We start from the raw sequence: 18824 nt of genomic DNA on the forward strand, positions 1-18824 counted from the left end.
CACAGAGAGAAGATATTCTTCTGCAAACAGTTTAAAGCACTAAACCCTTCAGAAAAATCAAATGCAGTGAAGAAACTGGGAGCATGCCGAAAATGTTCAGGGTGTCACTCTGAGGATGAAGAATGTCTGACAACCAATTACCTATGCAGAAAAAGGGACTGCAGGAAATATGGTTCTTCAAACCATCGTTTCTTTCTTTGCCCAATTGGAGAAGAACCCAGTGAAACTGCAAAAGGTAGAAAAGAAATCAAGAAAAGACCAACTTTTACACAAGAGCAAGAAAAGTTAATTGCCAGACTTTCACCTGAACTGGCAGGACAATTTAAAAGAGCTTTTTCAAACGTTGCTGCAGTCACAAAAGACAAAACTAACTTTCGTGAAGAAAGTGAGGTCAAAGCTGAAGAGCTGCCTGGCATCCTGATGTTGTTGGAAGTCACTGCCAATGCAGGTCAGAAAATTGGGACTCTGATAGACCTGGCTTCTGACACGAACTACATCACTCACAGAGCAGCCAGAAGACTGGACTTAAAAAGTGAGAAAATCACACTGGTTGTTCATGGTGTTGGAGGGATGTCAACAAAAGTGAAGTCAAGAAGATACTTCCTAAAAATCAGAGTTAAAACCCCTCAAGGAACTGAAAAGGCACATCGTTGATATGCTACGGCCTCGACGAGATTGCAAAAGTGCATCAAGTTGTAACACCAGAGCAACTAAGAAGATTCTTTCCAGAGATTGAACCAGAAGACCTACAGAGACCAGACACAATTGACCTACTAATTAGTCACAGAGAGGGGCGTCTGTCTCCACAAAGGCTCAAAATGGTGGGTGATCTAGTCCTGTGGGACAGTCCTCTGGGGAAAGTTGTAGGTGGAGCTCACCCTGATCTGTTTGAAAATGTTGATGTCTCAGCTCACAGGTCTGAAACACATTTTGCTCGTTCTATGAGAACAGTTGCTGCTAAATATAATGAAGTCTGCGGTTCAAATGTATCTTCCCAGCATAGGTGTGCGGTTGCTGCCAGTAACTTCCTGGACTGGTGGACTTGGGAGAGTATCGGAGCTGCTTGTGATCCGAAGTGTGGAGGTTGTCGGTGTGGCAAGTGTCAGCCAGGAGGTAAAGAAATGTCATTGGTAGAGGAAAAAGAACTTGAAATTATAAAGCAAGGCCTCACATATGTCTCATCAGACTCACATAGCGACTCACCACACTGGGATGCAACTTATCCCTGGATTGTAGATCCATCATCTCTTCCAAACAACAGGAAAGGAGTGGAGCAAACATTTCTGAAAACAGAAAAGCAACTAAACAGGCAACCTGAATGGAAGATGACTTATGCTGCCCAAGTCCATGACATGGTGAAGAGGGGAGCGGCAAAACAACTCACACAGAAAGACTTGAACAGCTGGAAAGGACCAATATGGTATGTGAGCCATCTAATTGCACCAAAGCCAAAGTCCATGTCTACTCCTGTGCGTCTTGTCTGGAATAGTAGCCAAAAGTTCAACGGGCTGAGCATGAACGACTTCTTGTTGAAAGGACCTGATGTTCTAAATCCCATACGAGCAGTTTTACTACGGTTCAGAAGAGGAGTGCACGCAGCTCTGGGCGACATCAAGAAGATGTATAACTCTGTATGGTTAGAAGAAAAAGAGATGCATCTTCATCAATTGGTTTAGCCACACCTACAAAACAAAAAGGGGTGATTCTAGTTAGGAAAGCCTTCCAAGAAGTAGGAGGTGGAGCTTAGACCAAAGACACCTGGGACAACCCCCTTTCTGACCACCTGAGAGAAGAAGCAATGCAGCTTTTTGAAGATTATATACGTCTCAGTCACATCACTTTCCCCAGGAGCCTCACACCAGTAGACTGGTTTGGAAATCCCTGCGGAATAACGTTTTCTGACGGAAGTGACAAAAGCCATGGTGCTGTGGTTTACTTCAGGTGGGAAACAATCAAAGGCGTTCAAGTTAGACTGGCTGAGTCAAAGGCAAAGCTTACTCCACTTAACCAAAAAGGAGATGCAGCCAAAGCTTAAATGTGTGGATGGAGCTGTCTTTGCATCTCGACTAAGACTGTACGTCGAAAAGCACAGCCGCATGAAAATAGACTGCTGGTATCACCTACTGGACAGTCAAACTGTTCTTGGAGCCATTCAGAGAGACAGTTATGGGTACCAAACCTTTTTTGCTAACAGGATTGGTGAAATCCAAAAGATTGGACCCATAGAAGATTGGTGATGGATACCAGGAGACTTCAATGTTGCAGACTGCATTACAAGAGGTACTGGACCTGAAAACCTCCATGAGGAGTCTGACTGGCAAAGAGGACCACCTTTTTTGAGGAAACCTATGGCAGAATGGCCAATAAAGTCAGCCAAAGAAATTGCTGCCGGTTCCAAAGAAGGAGTTAACAAACTCCTACAAAAGCTTACTCTTCTGCCATCACAAGAGCTCAGGCAAAAATCAAGACAAATGCACTCGACAATATGGTTCAAAGCAGTCCAAAAAAGGCATCTTGTGAGTCCAAAGTGGAGATTGCTCATGTTCGCAGGCCTTCAGCTGGATCAGCAGTGAAAGAACTCATGGATGTGACCAAAATCAGCAGTTTGATGCGATTAGTCAGGATTATTGCTTGGCTTTGGAAAGCTGTTGAAATATGGAAGCAAAAACTGAAGAACACAAACAGGAGACAAATCAAAGTTGCCCTTTCAAAAGAGGAATTGGGAGATGCAATTAAAAAACTCACACTCACTGTGGAAGAATACCAAGATGCTCTCAGGGATGCGTTCCACGCTGCACAGGAAGGGGTGAAATTTGAAGATACCTCTCTGAACAGACTTGTTGTGTGCAAGGATGAGGAAACGGAACTTCAAGTTTGTGGTGGAAGAATCCAAAGCTTTGAGGACAAAACAGCAGTGCCCCTTTTGCCATATAACTCCTGGGTTTCAACATTCCTCGCCCGAGAAGCACACAAAGCAAACCATGAAGACATTGCTGGAACACTCATGAGGATGAGGAAAAAGGCCTGGGTTGTTAAAGGCAGAAGACTAGCTAAAAAGGTGGTTGATAGCTGTGTGGAGTGCAGAAAGAATAAAGCCAAAAAATGTCAGCAAATCATGGCTGATCTACCTCCTGAGAGAACACGTCCAGCTCAACCCTTTGAGTTTACCACAGTTGATTTGTTTGGGCCCTATGAAGTTAAAGATGAAGTAAGGAAAAGGGTGCGACTTAAGGTATGGGGGATCGTCTTTTCATGTATGGCTTCCAGAGCTGTTCATGCTGATGTCGTAAGCGATCAGTCAACTGAAGGTTTTCTGTTGGCATACAAGAGATTCACTGCCATCCGAGGTCACCCAAGAAAACTCTGGTCAGATCCTGGAAGCAACTTCGTAGGAGCAAAACCAACTCTTGAACACCTGTATGCATTCTTGGGTCGATTGGAAAGGTCAGATATCCAAAATGAAGCTGCGCTGCATGGGACCGATTGGAGTTGGAAGATACACCCTGCCGACTCACCCCACAGAAGCGGAGCAGCAGAAGCAGCTGTCCGGGTGCTGAAAAGAGCCCTGCACAATCTAGGTGGGGATGGCATATTTACTTGGGGTGAATTCCAAACCTTCCTCTACATGGCAGCCAATTTAACTAATGAAAGACCCATAGATGTAAGAACTCAAACTCAAGAAGACTGTATAAGCTACATAACACCAAACACCTTACTGCTGGGAAGAGCTGGTCCTAAGGGTGACTCCTGCAGTTTTGACTTTGCAAGCTATCCATTCAAAAGACTGAATGTTATCCAAGTAGAAGTGAACAGATTCTGGAAGAAATGGAGCCAACTTGCTGGATCAAACCTTTTTATTAGGAGCAAATGGCACACCAAAACAAGGAACGTGGCTGTTGGAGATATTGTATGGATTGCAGATTCAAATGCCCTGAGAGGTCAGTACAGACTCGGCAGAGTTGTCAAGGCAAACAGCGACAAGTTTGGAGTTGTCAGAGATGTGAATATAAGGACATTCTCCAGCTATCCTGTTTCAAACACCAAGGCTAAACCAAAGGAAAATAGGTCTGCAATAAATATTCCAGCCATAGTCCTACGTCGAGATGTTAGGCGCATCATTGTGATTCTACCAGTTGAGGAACAGTCTAACCCAAATGAAGGTGAAGCCAAAGTATGACCTCCTTGGGTTCAAGAACCAGGAGCTCAAGTGGGAGGTGTCATGTTAAACACCGTAGCTATTGGGAATGTCTCCACCCGGGCCAGATATGCCAATGTCAACATCAAACACACCTATCTCAAGTCATTCATCACTGGAAAAACTTACACCTGCATCTTTGTTTGGTCTGATTCCACTCCAGCTCCAGAAACCAAGCCAAAGACACAACTGGTATGGACTCATATTAAATTAAGAATCTATTTTATGTTGAATGCTGGTTATTGGTTATAATTTGAATGTCATGAGCATTTTGATGTTTGACATGTTAAGTTTTGAAATGTTAAATGGAAATTCTGGTTTATGTCTTTTAAGGTTTTCAACCTATCACCTTCATCTAAAATCAGAGAGCTACCTGCTGAAATAAATACAAAGGCAAAGCAAAGTAGATGTGTGATTGAGTTGTTTCAATTTCCTTTGGAAAACATGGTCTATCGAGTCAGACAGGAGCTGGGGGAGACCAAAAGACTCGACAATCTTCCACCATTTTTGTCTTGTCTCCTTCATGTAGACTAAAGAAACACGCTTGTTTTTGTTCTCCTGACATGAGGATCATGCGTCTGATTGGCTGAATCAAGCAGTGCTCCATCTGGGTGGCAGGGAAAAGCTGCTGATTGGTTGATTGTTCTTGTAATTTGGGTTTTGTCATGGTAGATAAATAAACGTATTGCACACGGACAAAACAGTTTTACAGACGCAAAAATCTCTTACAAGAACGTAACTTTTTTACACACGGACAAAACTTTTGCTACAAAACTAACCCCCCCCCCCCCCCCTCCTTGGACCTAGTAATTTTGTTTGAATGGACCTAAATGACCAAAAGCCGCTTGCAGGGGGGGCATCCTCCCAAGACTTCATTCTAGTCTTGAACCTCCGTCATTGTCTGGAATCCGCCTGTTCAGGAGATCAAGCAGGCTCACCGTAAAGATGAGCAAAGTTTCAAAGTAACACAGAGTGGGACGTCCCACCCCACACTCAAAAAAGGGAAAGGATTTCCACCTGAATAGACAGCTTTACTTGAACAAAAATGATTCATATTGGTCCTACTTAATGTACCTAGGTTGGGTCAGCTTCATGTATTTCGGTTCAACCTAATAAATTAAAGTTATTCCATTTAAATACTACAGTTGGACCCAACTTAACTTAATATTGTTGCTCACGCTAATAGAAAAAAGTTGATCCAACTTAAATGAATTACTTCAATTGGTAACACCTAATTGAATTAAGTTTATCCAACTCAATAAAATATGTTGTTAAAACTTAACATTTTTTTTCTATTTCTTTAAGTTTGGCCATTTTTCTAAACTTTTAACCACTCGGCCTTTTAACCTCCATTTCAAAGTCATGATTGACTCAACAATGTCTTGCATTACAAGGTAGGAGCTCACGTGTCGTGAACTTTGTCTGTAATATTGGGACATACAGTGTTTTACCGCACAAGGGGGTGGGTCATCATCCTCCCCCAAATTCTCACTCATGGTGCAGAAAGAAATAAACATAACAGTTACTAGTTAAAACAGCTGGACAACAAAACCCAAGGACAAAAACTCACATTTAAACCCCAATCTGCCCAGATAGGCAAAGAAAATGGTATCCCACAATTCCTTGCGCTGCCTTACGTTATGACGTCATGATGCATTGACAGCTTCACACCAAAGTTACACCAACTTAATAGAATTAAGTTGATTGAAAGTAAAGAACTAAGTCAGACAACTGTGTGATTACTTTAGTTCAATGAACTCAGGATTTATTTTCACTAAATGATTAACTTAGATCAATGTAAAGAAGTTCATCTTTATTATATATAAAAAAAATACAAATAAAATATTTAAAAAAGTAAAACAAATGATTAATCACTTATTGAAAATTGTTAAATTGATTGACTTTTAATGATATTACTTCACTTTCTCCAAAAAATTGATAAATTGATTCAAAAATCTTTCCTAGAGTAGCATAATTTTACACATGTTTTTAACTTTTGATACTTGATGAAATTTTGCTATGAAAATTCCTGAAACAGTGTTGTGTCTGCTTTACTGATATAGTATTATGTTTTATTCATATGAATGGCTTTTATAAGTAACATAATCTGCATATATTTCAGATGACTGATCTGCATTTGCCATGTTGATTTCTAAAATAGTTATTTTTGACGTAATACTTAAGTAATTCATCTTTGTCATGTGCTTTATAGATATCTTATGATTTTTAATTCTGTCTGATTAAAACTGGGAACCGGATATTGATAAATCATGTAATAAAATGGTTATAGTATAACGGGGTGGGATTATATAAATTCGCTTCCTTCCACTCCCTTTCAAGCAATATTTATTAACATGTCTAATTATCCTAAGTTTGATTAGTTACTGTATGAATGTATAACTGATGATTATATTGCTGTTGTGTATTATTTCTACTGAATTGCTTGAAATAAACCATTTCAAATTCAAATTCAAAAAAATCTTTCCAACTGCAGCCCAAATACTCCTCTTAGAGTGCTGTAACTAATTTGAAAGATGTTGGTTCAACAAAATGAGACTATCCCCTCCTTAACTTCCCTATAGGTGGTAATATTGCACACAGAAACTTGTAAAATGCAAAGAAGAAGACGAGGGCTCAATGTGGGCGGGGTCAACATTCTGCAGCATTGAGGCGTTCTGGGACGTCTAGCGTTCCTCAGGCCGCAGCCAGGTGGAGTTGAGGAATCTCACATAATGTCGTGCTATCGTGAGGTTTTCTACAGCCATGATCCAATTTAATGGTGTCATGTTGGATCAACATGATTGAAATGAGTAACAATTAAACTGATTATTTTTATGTACAATCAACATGATTCATTCACGTATGATTTACAAACATAACATTTTCTGGTTGAAATGACAAGTTACATTTTCGTGAAGTTTATTGGCCGGTAATTTGCTTTTTTTGAGTGCAGTATCCAGCAGTTCCACCTGTTGCCCTAAATCTCTTTGTGTAATCGGTTCTTGTCAGATGTTATCGGGTCCTGGCGGTTCTGCAGGGACTTTGTTCCACCGTCTTTTCCTGCATTTCCTCAGAGGCCGTCAGTCTGTGGGATCATTCCATCAGCTGGCCTCCTCTCTGTCATCATTAGGAGGACGTTTAGCTACCGGGCGACAATCTGTCACATTTGGCAGTAAATGAGGAACATGAGCAACAGCTGGATCATCTAAACAGTTTAACCCTTGTCCTATCCTATGACCCCCCCCCCTTCCATTGACGTGTTCTCCCTACCATGACAAAGGTGGATAAAGGTGGAAAGATTTCATGTAATCCATGGACACCAGTGAAGATCACAAATCATTGAAGAAAAAAGGTTTAGAGCACTGTCTAGTGGGTCTAGATGACCCCACTCCCAATGTTAAAGTGCCTAGGATAGACCAAGGGTTAAGAAAAGAGTTTCTGCTGCAAGAAACATCCTGAAGAACATCTTCTCAAGTCTCCTTTCAGTTCTTTTTGGATAAACAAATCAAGAGATTGTTACAACAGAAACGTAGCTCCGCCTTTCATTTGATCTCATTGTTTTTTAGTTGTTGAATTTTAACTGCAGGTAACAAAAATATTATTTCTGATTTTGGTATTTCAATAGGAAGTTAGCGTCATTCACTAAAAAGTCTGTTTAACCCTTTCACACACAATTATCTACTACTTATACAACAATTGTGTATAAACTACATATAATACGCTGAAACTGTGAAATTCTCAACTGACCAAAAGTTTTGAACATTTCAAAGCTGAGTTCACGCAAAGACGCGTCGGCTAAAACCCTCGACGGACGTCTGAGCACATCGGCGAACACACTTAGGAATGAGGTTCCTCACGCATGGACCATGAAAGACGGACTTTGTACACGTGGAACATGCATCAAATGTACGCAGCAGCTGTCAGACACGGCCTCAACTCCGGAGAATGTCCACCGATGCAGAGTCAGGTCATGTTCCTGTTTATGGCGTGTTTGGTTTTCACACGCGTGTCCACAGGTGTCCTCTGTGTGTCTGCATGCTCCTCACATGCAGACATGTGCAGCTGGGACTTCCTCCCAGATGGAGCATCTCAGTAGCTCACAGCTTCCCAGCTGCAATTTCCAAAAACTGAAGGACACACAGGCCTGCAGCTGCATCATCACAAACTCTGACACATTCCTTTTTCTGAGTTTATTTTGTTCACTTGGGCTACATGTAGTAAAATTCCTTTACAGATTATTGGGAACATCCTCCTTAAATGTCCTTAAATGTCACATTGCCGACTTAAACTCTCAGTGAGAGGCATTCAAACTAAAATGTTGCTACAGCTGTTCATAAAATGTGTCCAATATATGAAACCTGTGGTTAAATGTCGTCCCCTGCATGCACGCTGACTTCCAGAGGAAGGTCAGCGACCGGAGGATTCCCGGCTCACGCGCGGCTTTCTGAAGCTCCAGAGCGAGCGAGGAGGAGGCAGAAGACGAGCAGAGCGCCGCCGGAGCCGCTCTTTCTCTCGGCCCGGACCGTTTCTTCAGGAGGTTGCTTCCACGTCTCACTCTGAGGTTCAGGTCTTCTCTTCCCGTCGGTAACGGCTGATGCGTCGGATGCACCGGTTGTCCGTCGGCGCTCCTCCGTGATCACAAGGGCCCCCCCCTGCAGCCGGCGGCTCCGTCACGGCACACCTTTATCTGGACAGAAGAAGACCCTGGTGAGTTCTCTCCTCCTCACCCCCAGGCCCGTCAGTCGGTCAGCGGCTCCTCTCATCTGCTGGAAGAAGAAAACGTTTCTTCTTCCAGCAGATGAGAGGAGAGCCGCCTCCTACGCCGCTCCGAAGAGGCTTTTCCCGGATCTGCTCGTGTCACGGAGAAAAGCCCCCCCAGGGAAGGACCAGCCTGACACCTCTGGATGCTCACAGGAGGAAACTCGTTCTCGTCGTCCAGACGCACGGGTCCAGAGGCGAACTCGTGCTCGGGGATGACCTCCCCCCTCTTTGCCCCGCTGTCCTCAGAGTAACCTGAGAGAAGAAGGAGGTCAGATGTTTGGAGCAGATCTGCTGTGAGCCCACAACAGACACAAAACACATGTTGTTGGGAAATAGGGAAATGGAGCTGATCAGATTTGATTCAAAAAGTTTTTTTCAGTTGTCTTGGATGAACAGGAGCAGCTGGTGAGCCAGGTTTTCTTTTCACATCGTTGGTGTTTTACTTGTATGCTAACCATTGGATTGAGTTGTATTCAGACAAAGTCCACCTTCGACTTCAGGCTGTTGGAAACATTTAGACTCTCTCAGCTCTCTGAAGGCGCCTGAGATGAATGACAGAACTTTGGTGGATCTCATCTTGAACGGGTCCGATTCATAGAGAGGAACATTAACCGATGAAGCAGACCACTTAAGGAAAAAAATACTGAACATGATTAACATTTAAAGCATCAAACAATAAAGAAATCAGCAGATTTGACGTCAGGGTCACCAGAGCTATGGACTGACCGGTGAGGGTCGCAGTGACGGGCCGGGAGGCGGGTAAGGCGGCGGTCGCAGCGTATGAGGGGGGGCACACAGTCTGTTCTGAGTCTGCGGACTCTCTGCTCTTCGCTGTGCTGCCGTGGTCGTCAAAGAGGCTGAGGCAGGAAACACAAGGAGGCCACAGCTCAGCTGTTACAGAGTTCCACCAAATATGAAGCTGCTTGTGACAAAAACATCTGAAGTCTGAAGTCCTTCCCCAACTGTCTGTCTGCCTGGGAGGAGAAAGCTCACCTGTGTTTGAAGAGCAGCTCGCACTCGCCGCCATCCTGCAGATCCACGTTAAAGACGCAGAGCTGGCCGTCAGCCGTGACCACCAGCAGCTGCAGAAGCTTCTGGATGCTGAAAACCCAAACCCAGTTTTAGCCGCCTGATTCTCATGCTCTCTCCTGCAGGAAGGGCAGGTGTTGGTGGCAGGTTTTACCGCCGTCTGCGATTTCCTCCCTCGCTCACCTGACCAAGCTGCAGACGCTGCTGTGAGCGGATGGCGTGAGGTGAACGGTGGCGAAGGCGCGGTCCTGGCTCATGGCGTCACACACCTGAGCGGGAAGGTAGCTGCTGGCTGCTGAGAGCATCCTTCCCACGTATGAGGTCCAGGTGGCGGGCTCCGCCCCCTCCCTGCAGACATGACGACACGTGGAGGTGCAGGTGAAGGGTGGAGCGCCGCAGCGGCATCACACGAAGCCGCTGCCGTTTCCGCTCATCTGATTCCAAACATCTGAACCTCACAGAGATCTACAGACTGTCATCTAGCGCTGCTCCCATGGGGGGAGGCTTCTCTCCCTTCAGTTCAGTCTTTGATTTAGTTTTATCCACACTGTTAAACCCACAGCACATGCGGGGGGGTGGGGGGGTCCCTGAAGGCAAAACAAACATCTCTATTTTAAATATGATGGTAGAGAGCGCTATAGACACGCAAAAAGAAAAAGTAAATTCAGAAAAACGAGGAGTAAAATGTTAACGGTAACCATAGAGACGGGAGCTAAACGTTCTCTCACGTCGGTTCCAGCTGCTCCAGCCTGAAGACGTGAACAGTCTCAGTGTTGCTGGAGGCGCAGAGGAAGAGAGCATCCGGACTGAAGGACAGAGACCGGATGCTGACATACCTGTACACACACACACACACACACACACACGTTGGATGCTTCACGTGGTTCCACTAACCACCGTCACTCAGCCGGCTGCGCAGACGAGCTCTTTTACCTCTTCAAGCCTCGGCGAAACTCAAAGAGACGGAGGCCTTCAGGAATGGAGAAGACTCGGATGACGGTACCCTGTGGAGACCGACTGTCACTTTGGACACTGGAGCGCCGGGTTTTACCTTTAGCCGTGTCTGAACCGCTGTCATGTTTTAAAGGAGTTCTGCTCCGGAGCAGACGGGGTGGGGAAAGCCGTTCTTACCCTCTCTGAAGCACTGGCGAGTTTATTGGCTGAGGTGTTGAAGGTCAAAGCTGCCAGAGGAGCATCGTGGGCAGAGATCACCGTCACTGTGCTCTGAAAGGACAACATGGACAGGAAACGCTTACGCTGCTGCTGCTGAGGGACAGACGGACCTGCGAGGCATCCCACTGTTTTCACGGCACATCCCAACGTGTGGCTCCGTTAAGAAACCAAAAGCAGGAAACATCCAACGTGGCCACAATCCTTACAGATGTCAGAATCCAATGCAATCCAGATCATTTCAATAAACCAGCTGTTGAGCTGTTCTATAATAAGAGCCTGTACAGGTGACCAACAGATGACGCCTGGGCAGAACGTGGAACACAGTCAGTTGGAATCTGACCAGCAGAGTTAAAGTAGCAGAATCCAGTTGTTTTATATATTTTAGCAGAAGGTAGCATCAATGCTGCAGCCTCATTAGGAGTCAGGAAAAATGATGTGAAAATCAGAGTAATAGCTAGAAAAAGGCTGTTGTTATTTTACCCATCAGGTTTTAAAAGGTGTGAGGAAAATTCTGCAGTACAGGAGCGGCAGAACGGACGTGTTCTCTGTTGGTCGGTGTCTCATGAAGAACAACCCATTCCCTTTGGAACTGGACTCAAACTGGACTCAAACTGGATTTCACGGTTTAACTTCAACAGAGTTTAGAACAAGTTTTCTCTACTGATGAAACACAGACATCTGGGATGAAGAGACCCTCACCAGAGTGTTGGCACCGTACACCACAATCTCTCCAGTCGTGGCACTGCCGGGGTATGCCAGGAAGGAGTTGGAATTATTGATGGAGAGAGCGCAGAGACCTGCAGAAGAACAGGCTGTTGATGTGCAGAGTCACCTCTGAGGGAAGGTTCACGACAAAATAAGGAAGGCGTCCATTATCAGAAATGAATGGATGACACGGAGGCGTGAAGTGGAGAACGGTTGCTTCTGCAACGCCCATGAATTTCCTATAGTGGACGACTCAAAGGCCATTTTCCTGTTCATGCCATCGTCATTTAAGAAAGAAATAAACCAAATATCTGCGCTTTAATCTTGTTATTTTTTAGGTTTAAATCGTCTCTCCCAAAAAGTGGACTACTTGACACACGGTGCGATTCGTTGTCATGGTAACGACCTCACTCTGCCGCCGTATAGGACAGTGAAATATCTGTTGAGCGTCATGTTCAGTCATCCAAACCATCATTACATCATTAAAGGTTCACCTCCTGCCGCTTGTTTTTATCCAGACGATGAAGATGAAGTTTGTTTTGAAAAGTAAAGTCTACAAGCAGTTTCCTGGATGCCTTTGATTGAAGACACATCCACCACTAACTCTGGATTATTCAACGTAGATCAACAACCAAACTACTCATTTCACTAATTAATAATAAAAATATTTATAAACATTAAGGTAATAAGGTAATAGAAGAGCAACAAGGCATAAAGACAACAAACTATTTCAAATGAAAGTCAACATAGTTGATGGTGAAACGTGACACAGTTCTTTTCTACTGTGGGATAACGTCTGTCCACCTATGTTCCAAGGTTATGTTGCCATGGTTACCAACTGGTGTTCAGGCCATTTAGGCCGTGTGACCGGAACTACTTTTTAGGTGTGCATTATCACTTTTTAATGGGCACCCTACAGCCAATCAGAATCCAGTATTCACTTGGACAGATTTTAACACATGCCAACATTTACACTTTTTCTTTTTATTCTTTTTTTCTTGGGGGGGGCACATCTACATGCAAACTCTTCATGTGGGGAGGTAAAGTTTGGCAGAACTTCCTGTTTGAGCCTCCATGTGATGATTGCAGGCAGAGTTTTTACCTGAGGGGTTTGGCGGCACGTTGAGCAGAGTCTGGATCAGCTTCATGTCTTTGATGTTGTGAATGTAAATGGATTCTTCAAGGCACACCACCAACCACTGAAAACAGCCACCAAAGATGTTGGGACAAAAGCAGAAGGAAGTGAGGCGTTCAATATGAGGCTTCTGCCAACACTCATGATGAGGACAGCAGAAAGGCCTCCCTGTGTCCCTGGGAGAAGATGTCCACAGAATTGAAGGTGTTCAGTCAAGATTCATCTTTGGATCAAATGTGGAGAACCCCACAGTGATCCGGGCTCAGGGAACAGTGAAGATCACCTGTCTGTTGAGCTTCACAGCCAGGATGTTGCTGGAATAGCTGTAGCTGCAGATCTCTGTTCCCTTTTTGAAGTGGTAGATAGTCATGCGCTGAGGCACGGCACGGCTCACCACCACCACCAGACTGCTGGAGAACAGACGCTCCGCGATGAAGACGTCAGGAACCTCTGCTGGTGAAGAGCAGAGAACAGACAAACTTTGGTCCGGGAACGCTTCCTCAGAGCTGACGCCGACAAAGATGCCACCGGATGACCGCAGCAGCAGGTTGAAGGCGGCGCTGTGTCTCAGAGCAGATGTAACCGTTTCTGACACAGCTCGTCAACAGGAAACTGAACAAAGGAAAGGCGGTCTTTAAAATAAAGGTTAGCCTCGAATCCAGAAGAGGTTTATCCAAATATACACCTCATGTGTCAGAAGATCCAGGACCTCCTACCTAGAGGTCTTCAGCTCTGATCTGTTTGCTCAGCTGTTGCAGGACAAGTTAAAAAATGTCTAAATTAAAATCGAGTCGGTGGGAAAACATCTGATGGTGAAATGTTCCAGCTCTAGCATGGTTTCAGGCAAACCATCTTCTAGGCTTGCAACCTTGGTGCCATAACCCCCAACATGCATTGCGTGGCTGTTCTTCTGGCAGGTCCAGCCCTGTCTGAGCATGCAGCCTGTAAAACCCACAGCCTGCGGTGACGTGGACTGAATGACCTGCAGTTCTCTTCTGGATCACATAGCCACAATCCCCATTCATCAGACAACAGCCTGCACCTCCATACCTGCTGGGACCCCTCACAGGACCCTTTGGCAGTCTGTGGAGCCCCAAAGACAGTTGGGAAGTTTGCACTCACTAAATGTAAACGTCTTCAAGAGTTCTCCAATAGGTTCAGATGTGTTTGGATGTCATGTTTGGCAATAATTCTACGTTTCTCAGAAGGACCCTGTCTTTGTCCTGGGAGTCTTCCTCCGTGTTCTTCATGATGTCAGAGGATCTCGTTTGGGACGGCCACAAGTTTTCAGAGTTGTATTGAGATGAACCTTTTTCCTGGCTTCTGTTGAGGTGGGGATTCATTTGACTCGGTTTGTGACGGAGTGGGTGGAGAGTCCAATAAAAAGCATGAAATCCTGCAGGTTCCCTTCTTCACCTCTGATGACTGCACCTCTTGGTTTCAATCTTTGTCATCTACACACCTGAACTAGTGAGAAGGAAGGAGCGGCGGCCTTGCTTCTCCAAGTACAAGTTAGCAACGATTGGAGACGCTGAGGAGCCCGTGGCACAGCCGTGCTTCTACCTGTAGAATTCACCTGACAACCATCCAGAAGACCATCATGGACCCCTCCACAGTCTTGGTGAGCCACTAAAGTTCATCGCTGAGGAGGCTGGCTGTTCACAGAGCGCCGTGTCCGAGCAGATCAACGGAAAGTCTGAGGCCAACATGTGGCAGGAGATGCAGCAGGCAAAGAGACGACAGAGAGCTTCAGCGGATCATCAGAAAGATTCAAGAACCTGCAGAAAGACCAGAACGAGGAGGAGGAACGGCTTCAAAAACCACCGTCAGGAGACGGTTCAGTCATCCGTGCGCATGGTTGATCAGATTTCCTTCTTTGTAACAACAGACACCTGCAGGGCTCCGTGAAACACAAACACACCGTGGGAACATTTCTGACATCAGTCACGGTCTCACTGGATTCTGCAGAGCAAAAATGAAGCCTGAAGTGAACAAGTAAAAAAAAACTAAATGTTTTAGGGAAAGGAGGAGCTCGTGAGAAGAAAGCAGCTTCTTTTTGACCACGTGCACAGATCTGCAGCGAGTAGAGAAATGCAGGAATGATGTGAGTCAGAATACTGACCGTTCTGGTAGATGCACTCCAGCTGTTCTACAGAAGAAAGGGAAAAAATCTTGTAGCCTGTCCTTGTTCCCAAAGCTAGCGACCTGCAACACACACACACACACACACACACACACACACGCACACACACACACACTTTTACCATCAGCAGACATTGAAGAGTGGACCTATCATACAACTAGGGGTGTCACATCAATCTCATTTAATTACAGACAAATTAGCATGCTATTTTTTTCTAACTACATTAATCTCATTATTGATCTATACCTATAATCTCATAAGTAAATGAAAACGCCTGACAAGTTGTCCACTTTTTGAGTTTTATGTTTTATTGCGCCACAATGTCAAACATTTAAATGAAAATACCTCAAAATGAGGCTTTTCAGTAAATGATTCATTCATTCATCTTCTAATCCGCTTTGTCCCTTTGGGGTCACGGGTTGCTGGAGCCTATCCCAGCCACTCGTGGGCGAAGGCGGGGGACGTCCTGGACAGGTGGCCAGTCTGTCTCAGGGCCAATATTAGGTTAGATTAAAAAAATATATCAAATGAATGAATAATTAATTGCAGGGGTTAATGTTTCAGAGAAAACCTTAACGATGCAGTGTGAGCGTCGGCCAAAAACCCTCAAGACGCCAGATATTGTGGGCGGGACTGATGGTGCGGAGCAACCATTGACTGTAAGTGAGAACTGGACTGAGCGAGTGTGACATCACCCGTAGAAAAACGACCAACTTCCAGTTCCAACCAATGGACGTCAGTTCAGTCGCCGTTTTTCAGCGACAAGTCTGACGCCGTGTTGGAACCAGACGTCTTAGTGCCCTGTGATTGGTCTGTCTTAGTCCTATCAGTAGTGAGCTGTTAGAAGGCCACGCCCCTTCCACTGAAAGCAGGCTCAGGACAATCTGAGCCTGCTTTCAGTGGAAGGCATCAATTGTTCAGTCAAGCACTGAACAATTGATGTGAGACCGCTTACTTTTATTGAGGCATCTGATTGGTCAGTGTATAACTGTAACAACTTGTGCTAAACCAAAAATATTATTATAAATTATAAAAAATTATAAATTATATTAGCAAAAAGATGTAACAAAGATGTTGCAGAGTAAGAATATTTATTCTGACCAATAGAACGACTGAGGAACCGTTTCTGTATAGACATCTGGATTTCTGGCTTCTTGGAGCCACTTCCTGTTTGGAACGCCTGGGGGGGGGGGGGGCATTCAGTCCAGTTACCATATACAGTCAAAGAGAGAACACCCCCCCCCACCCCCACCCCCACAAAGTGACCGCCTGTGGTTGTCAGCTTGTCATTTCACTGACTTGCTTGCGTCAGCAGCCACCTTGTGGTCACTCGGTGAACTGGCCTGGCTCCAGATTCACTTCCTGTAGGGCTGCTGGCTTTAACCCGTTCCAGAGCGCCAGCAGTCACAGCGTTACTGGTGGCTGTGCTGCAGGATGACGCGGAACGCTGCACCGTGACGTCATGAACGGCTTGTGTCTGCTGAAGGGGCTCGCGCGTTTTCGGAGGACCTGGCCCGCTCCCCCCGGCAGCTGATCGCCCCGCGTCCCGGTTCTTACGTGGAGTCTTGGTTGAAGGAAGCGCATCCGAACCGGGGCCGCGGCTCGTCCGCTTCGCCGGTGGCGCCCGCGCCTTCCGCCGCCTCCATAATTTAGGCTTCCAGCGACCTCCCCCCTCCCCTCCGCACCCGTCTGGAAGCCCGGGACCGGCTTCACTTCCGTCCTCGATGTGGACTCCAATGCGGCTTAACGGGGAGAGACGCGGGAGCGGCGGAGGAACCGTCCAGGCGGGGCTCCGGTCCTGCTCGGAGTTCGGGGGTTCGGTGGTTGCGGAGTAGCAGCAGCAAAACAAGAACAGCTGGCGGAAGTGCGTCACACCTTCCTTCTCTCTGATTAGCTCGAAGTCGAGCCACGTGGTTGTTGCTAGACCGCTGATTGGTCAGAATTGGAGCGGCTCGATGGCATTGGCTGACTCAGCAGTTCAGCGTCAGTGGACGTCCATTCATGTAAAATAATGCAGGAAAAACCGTGACGTCATGGCCGCTGTCCGTCAGCGCCAGAAAGATCAACATTTTCTCTAAGGTTTAACCCCTGGCCTATTTCTACTTCTAATATTGTTTTGTTTTTATACATATGTGTATTTGATGTTTGCAATTGTTTTCTTATTGCCAGTCTGAATGTGAATCTTTGTAAAATGGCATAATTTTTATTTACTTACAAAAACATCACCTGTTCTTCTGACATGTTTCCCTAAACTGTCACTCGCTTATTTTTTTTTTTACTTTTTAGATGAAACTATTAATGCCGTTACTGAAATTGCTTTTATTTTGAAGGACAAGTGACGGAAATGACGCGTAGCTCCCCTGAATCCTGTTTGCGGGGGTGTAGAAGAGGAATTTACCCAAATGGAAAAAGTTTTCCTCTCATTCATGTAGAAAACAAGCTCCTGGTTTTTGATTTTTCTTTTACATTTTTTACCACAATTCCAGAGTAACCTAACTAAAAGGTGTTAAAATATAATAATTAATCTGATAAAAAGAGAATAAAAAGTAACCTGGACACTCAGTGATCAATGCCCCCCCCTGACAGGACTCCTCTGAGCAGAGAACACCGGGTGTCGGGGTTGTTGGTGTTCTCCAGGATGTTCTCCAGCTTTGCCAGCATCACCCGCTCCACCACAGACTTCAGGGGGTCCCCCAGTTTGTCGACTGGTCCTGCAGCTTCTGGCATGGAAAGGACCCTCTGTGGGAGTGGAGGACGCCAGTCTCTACCTGCTCCACCGGACCCTCTCCTACCTGGTTGAGGGGGCTGCATGCTGGTTTTTCACTTCTCCAGGGCTTTAAATACCACCCACCCCCTTCTACTCCAGGAGAAGCCCCTCTCACAGGCTGTGAACCTGCACCATGTGACCTGGACTGTCTTGAGATCAGACCCCTGACATGCTGGTCAGCATGTGGTCAACCACAGGGGCCCCCCCTCTCCTCTGTCACATGCAGAAATTCTTTGCTGCATGTAAAGGGGGTGAGGAGGGGGAGTAGGGTCCTGGTGCAAAGACAAAGGAGACGGGGCTGGACTTCCACAGGGCACCTGCTGCTCTACGGCCCATCGCCATCGATGGAGCAGAGGGGACGGCGGTCACTTCCTGCTAAAACGACGGATAGACGACAAACTGAGCTGGTCTGCAAATACGGACGGCATCTACAGCAGAGGGCGGAGCAGGATGAACTTTGAACTGCTTTTTACATTCTGGCAGGCTGTTGTCTCCACTGCCCTCCTTTATGCAGTGGTGTGCAGTGGTGTGCGCCGGGGGGGGGGGGGGGGGGCAGTGCTAAGAAGAAGGCCGTCAAAAGACTGAACTCCCTGATAAGGAGGGCAGGTCCGGTTCTGGGTGCCGCCCAGGTAAACCTCCTTACAACCAAAGCCTCTGTCTCTGAATCCAGTTTGGAGAGGTTGTAAGAGTGTTTAGTTAGGAAAAAGTGGAGCAGATGATGTTTTTGTCTGAAACATCAGAGGCCAAATGTATGAATTCAATTGACTACATTACATAATAAATACAGTTATTACTGTTGGCTACTGTTGGCATGTTTGGATTGGACCGAGCACAGAGCCCTGAGGTTCACCATGACTGACTTTGCTGTGTGAAGAAGACTCATAGTTTCATAGACTTCACCTGGACCACCGAGAAC

The 18824-nt window shown here is 45.8% G+C and overlaps 1 protein-coding gene across 7 annotated transcripts; it reads right to left on the reverse strand.

Moving 5' to 3' along the window:
• Positions 1 to 8370: 8370 nt before the first annotated feature.
• On the reverse strand, positions 8371 to 17028 carry wipi1 (WD repeat domain, phosphoinositide interacting 1). Of its 7 annotated transcripts, none has more exons than XM_011478675.3 (13): positions 16699 to 17028; positions 15121 to 15203; positions 13282 to 13448; positions 12966 to 13062; positions 11858 to 11955; positions 11117 to 11209; positions 10919 to 10989; positions 10714 to 10821; positions 10169 to 10333; positions 9950 to 10057; positions 9683 to 9813; positions 9108 to 9208; positions 8371 to 8882 (listed from the first exon to the last, which is right to left on the reverse strand). In XM_011478675.3, the coding sequence occupies exons 1-13, from the start codon at positions 16785 to 16787 to the stop codon at positions 8832 to 8834; spliced, it is 1362 nt and encodes a 453-aa protein (XP_011476977.1). In that variant the 5' UTR covers positions 16788 to 17028; the 3' UTR covers positions 8371 to 8831. The 7 variants fall into 7 exon arrangements, with proteins under 7 accessions (XP_011476977.1, XP_004071946.1, XP_078807188.1 ...); XM_004071898.4 differs by having other exon boundaries at positions 13282 to 13451; XM_078951062.1 differs by lacking the exon at positions 10714 to 10821.
• Between the last annotated feature and the right edge of the window lie 1796 nt (positions 17029 to 18824).

Source organism: Oryzias latipes, chromosome 8 (assembly GCF_053564925.1).
Source record: "Oryzias latipes strain Hd-rR chromosome 8, Olatipes_Hd-rR_3.1".
NCBI lineage: Eukaryota > Metazoa > Chordata > Actinopteri > Beloniformes > Adrianichthyidae > Oryzias > Oryzias latipes.

Coding starts and splice junctions, on each gene's coding strand:
- wipi1 (XM_004071898.4), bottom strand. CDS start 16,787: ATGGAGGCGGCGGAAGGCGCGGGCGCCACCGGCGAAGCGGACGAGCCG. Junction 13,063..13,281: donor CTGTGAAGCTCAACAGACAG/GTGATCTTCACT, acceptor GGCTGTTTTCAG/TGGTTGGTGGTGTGCCTTGA. Junction 11,210..11,857: donor TGTACGGTGCCAACACTCTG/GTGAGGGTCTCT, acceptor TTGTCCTTTCAG/AGCACAGTGACGGTGATCTC.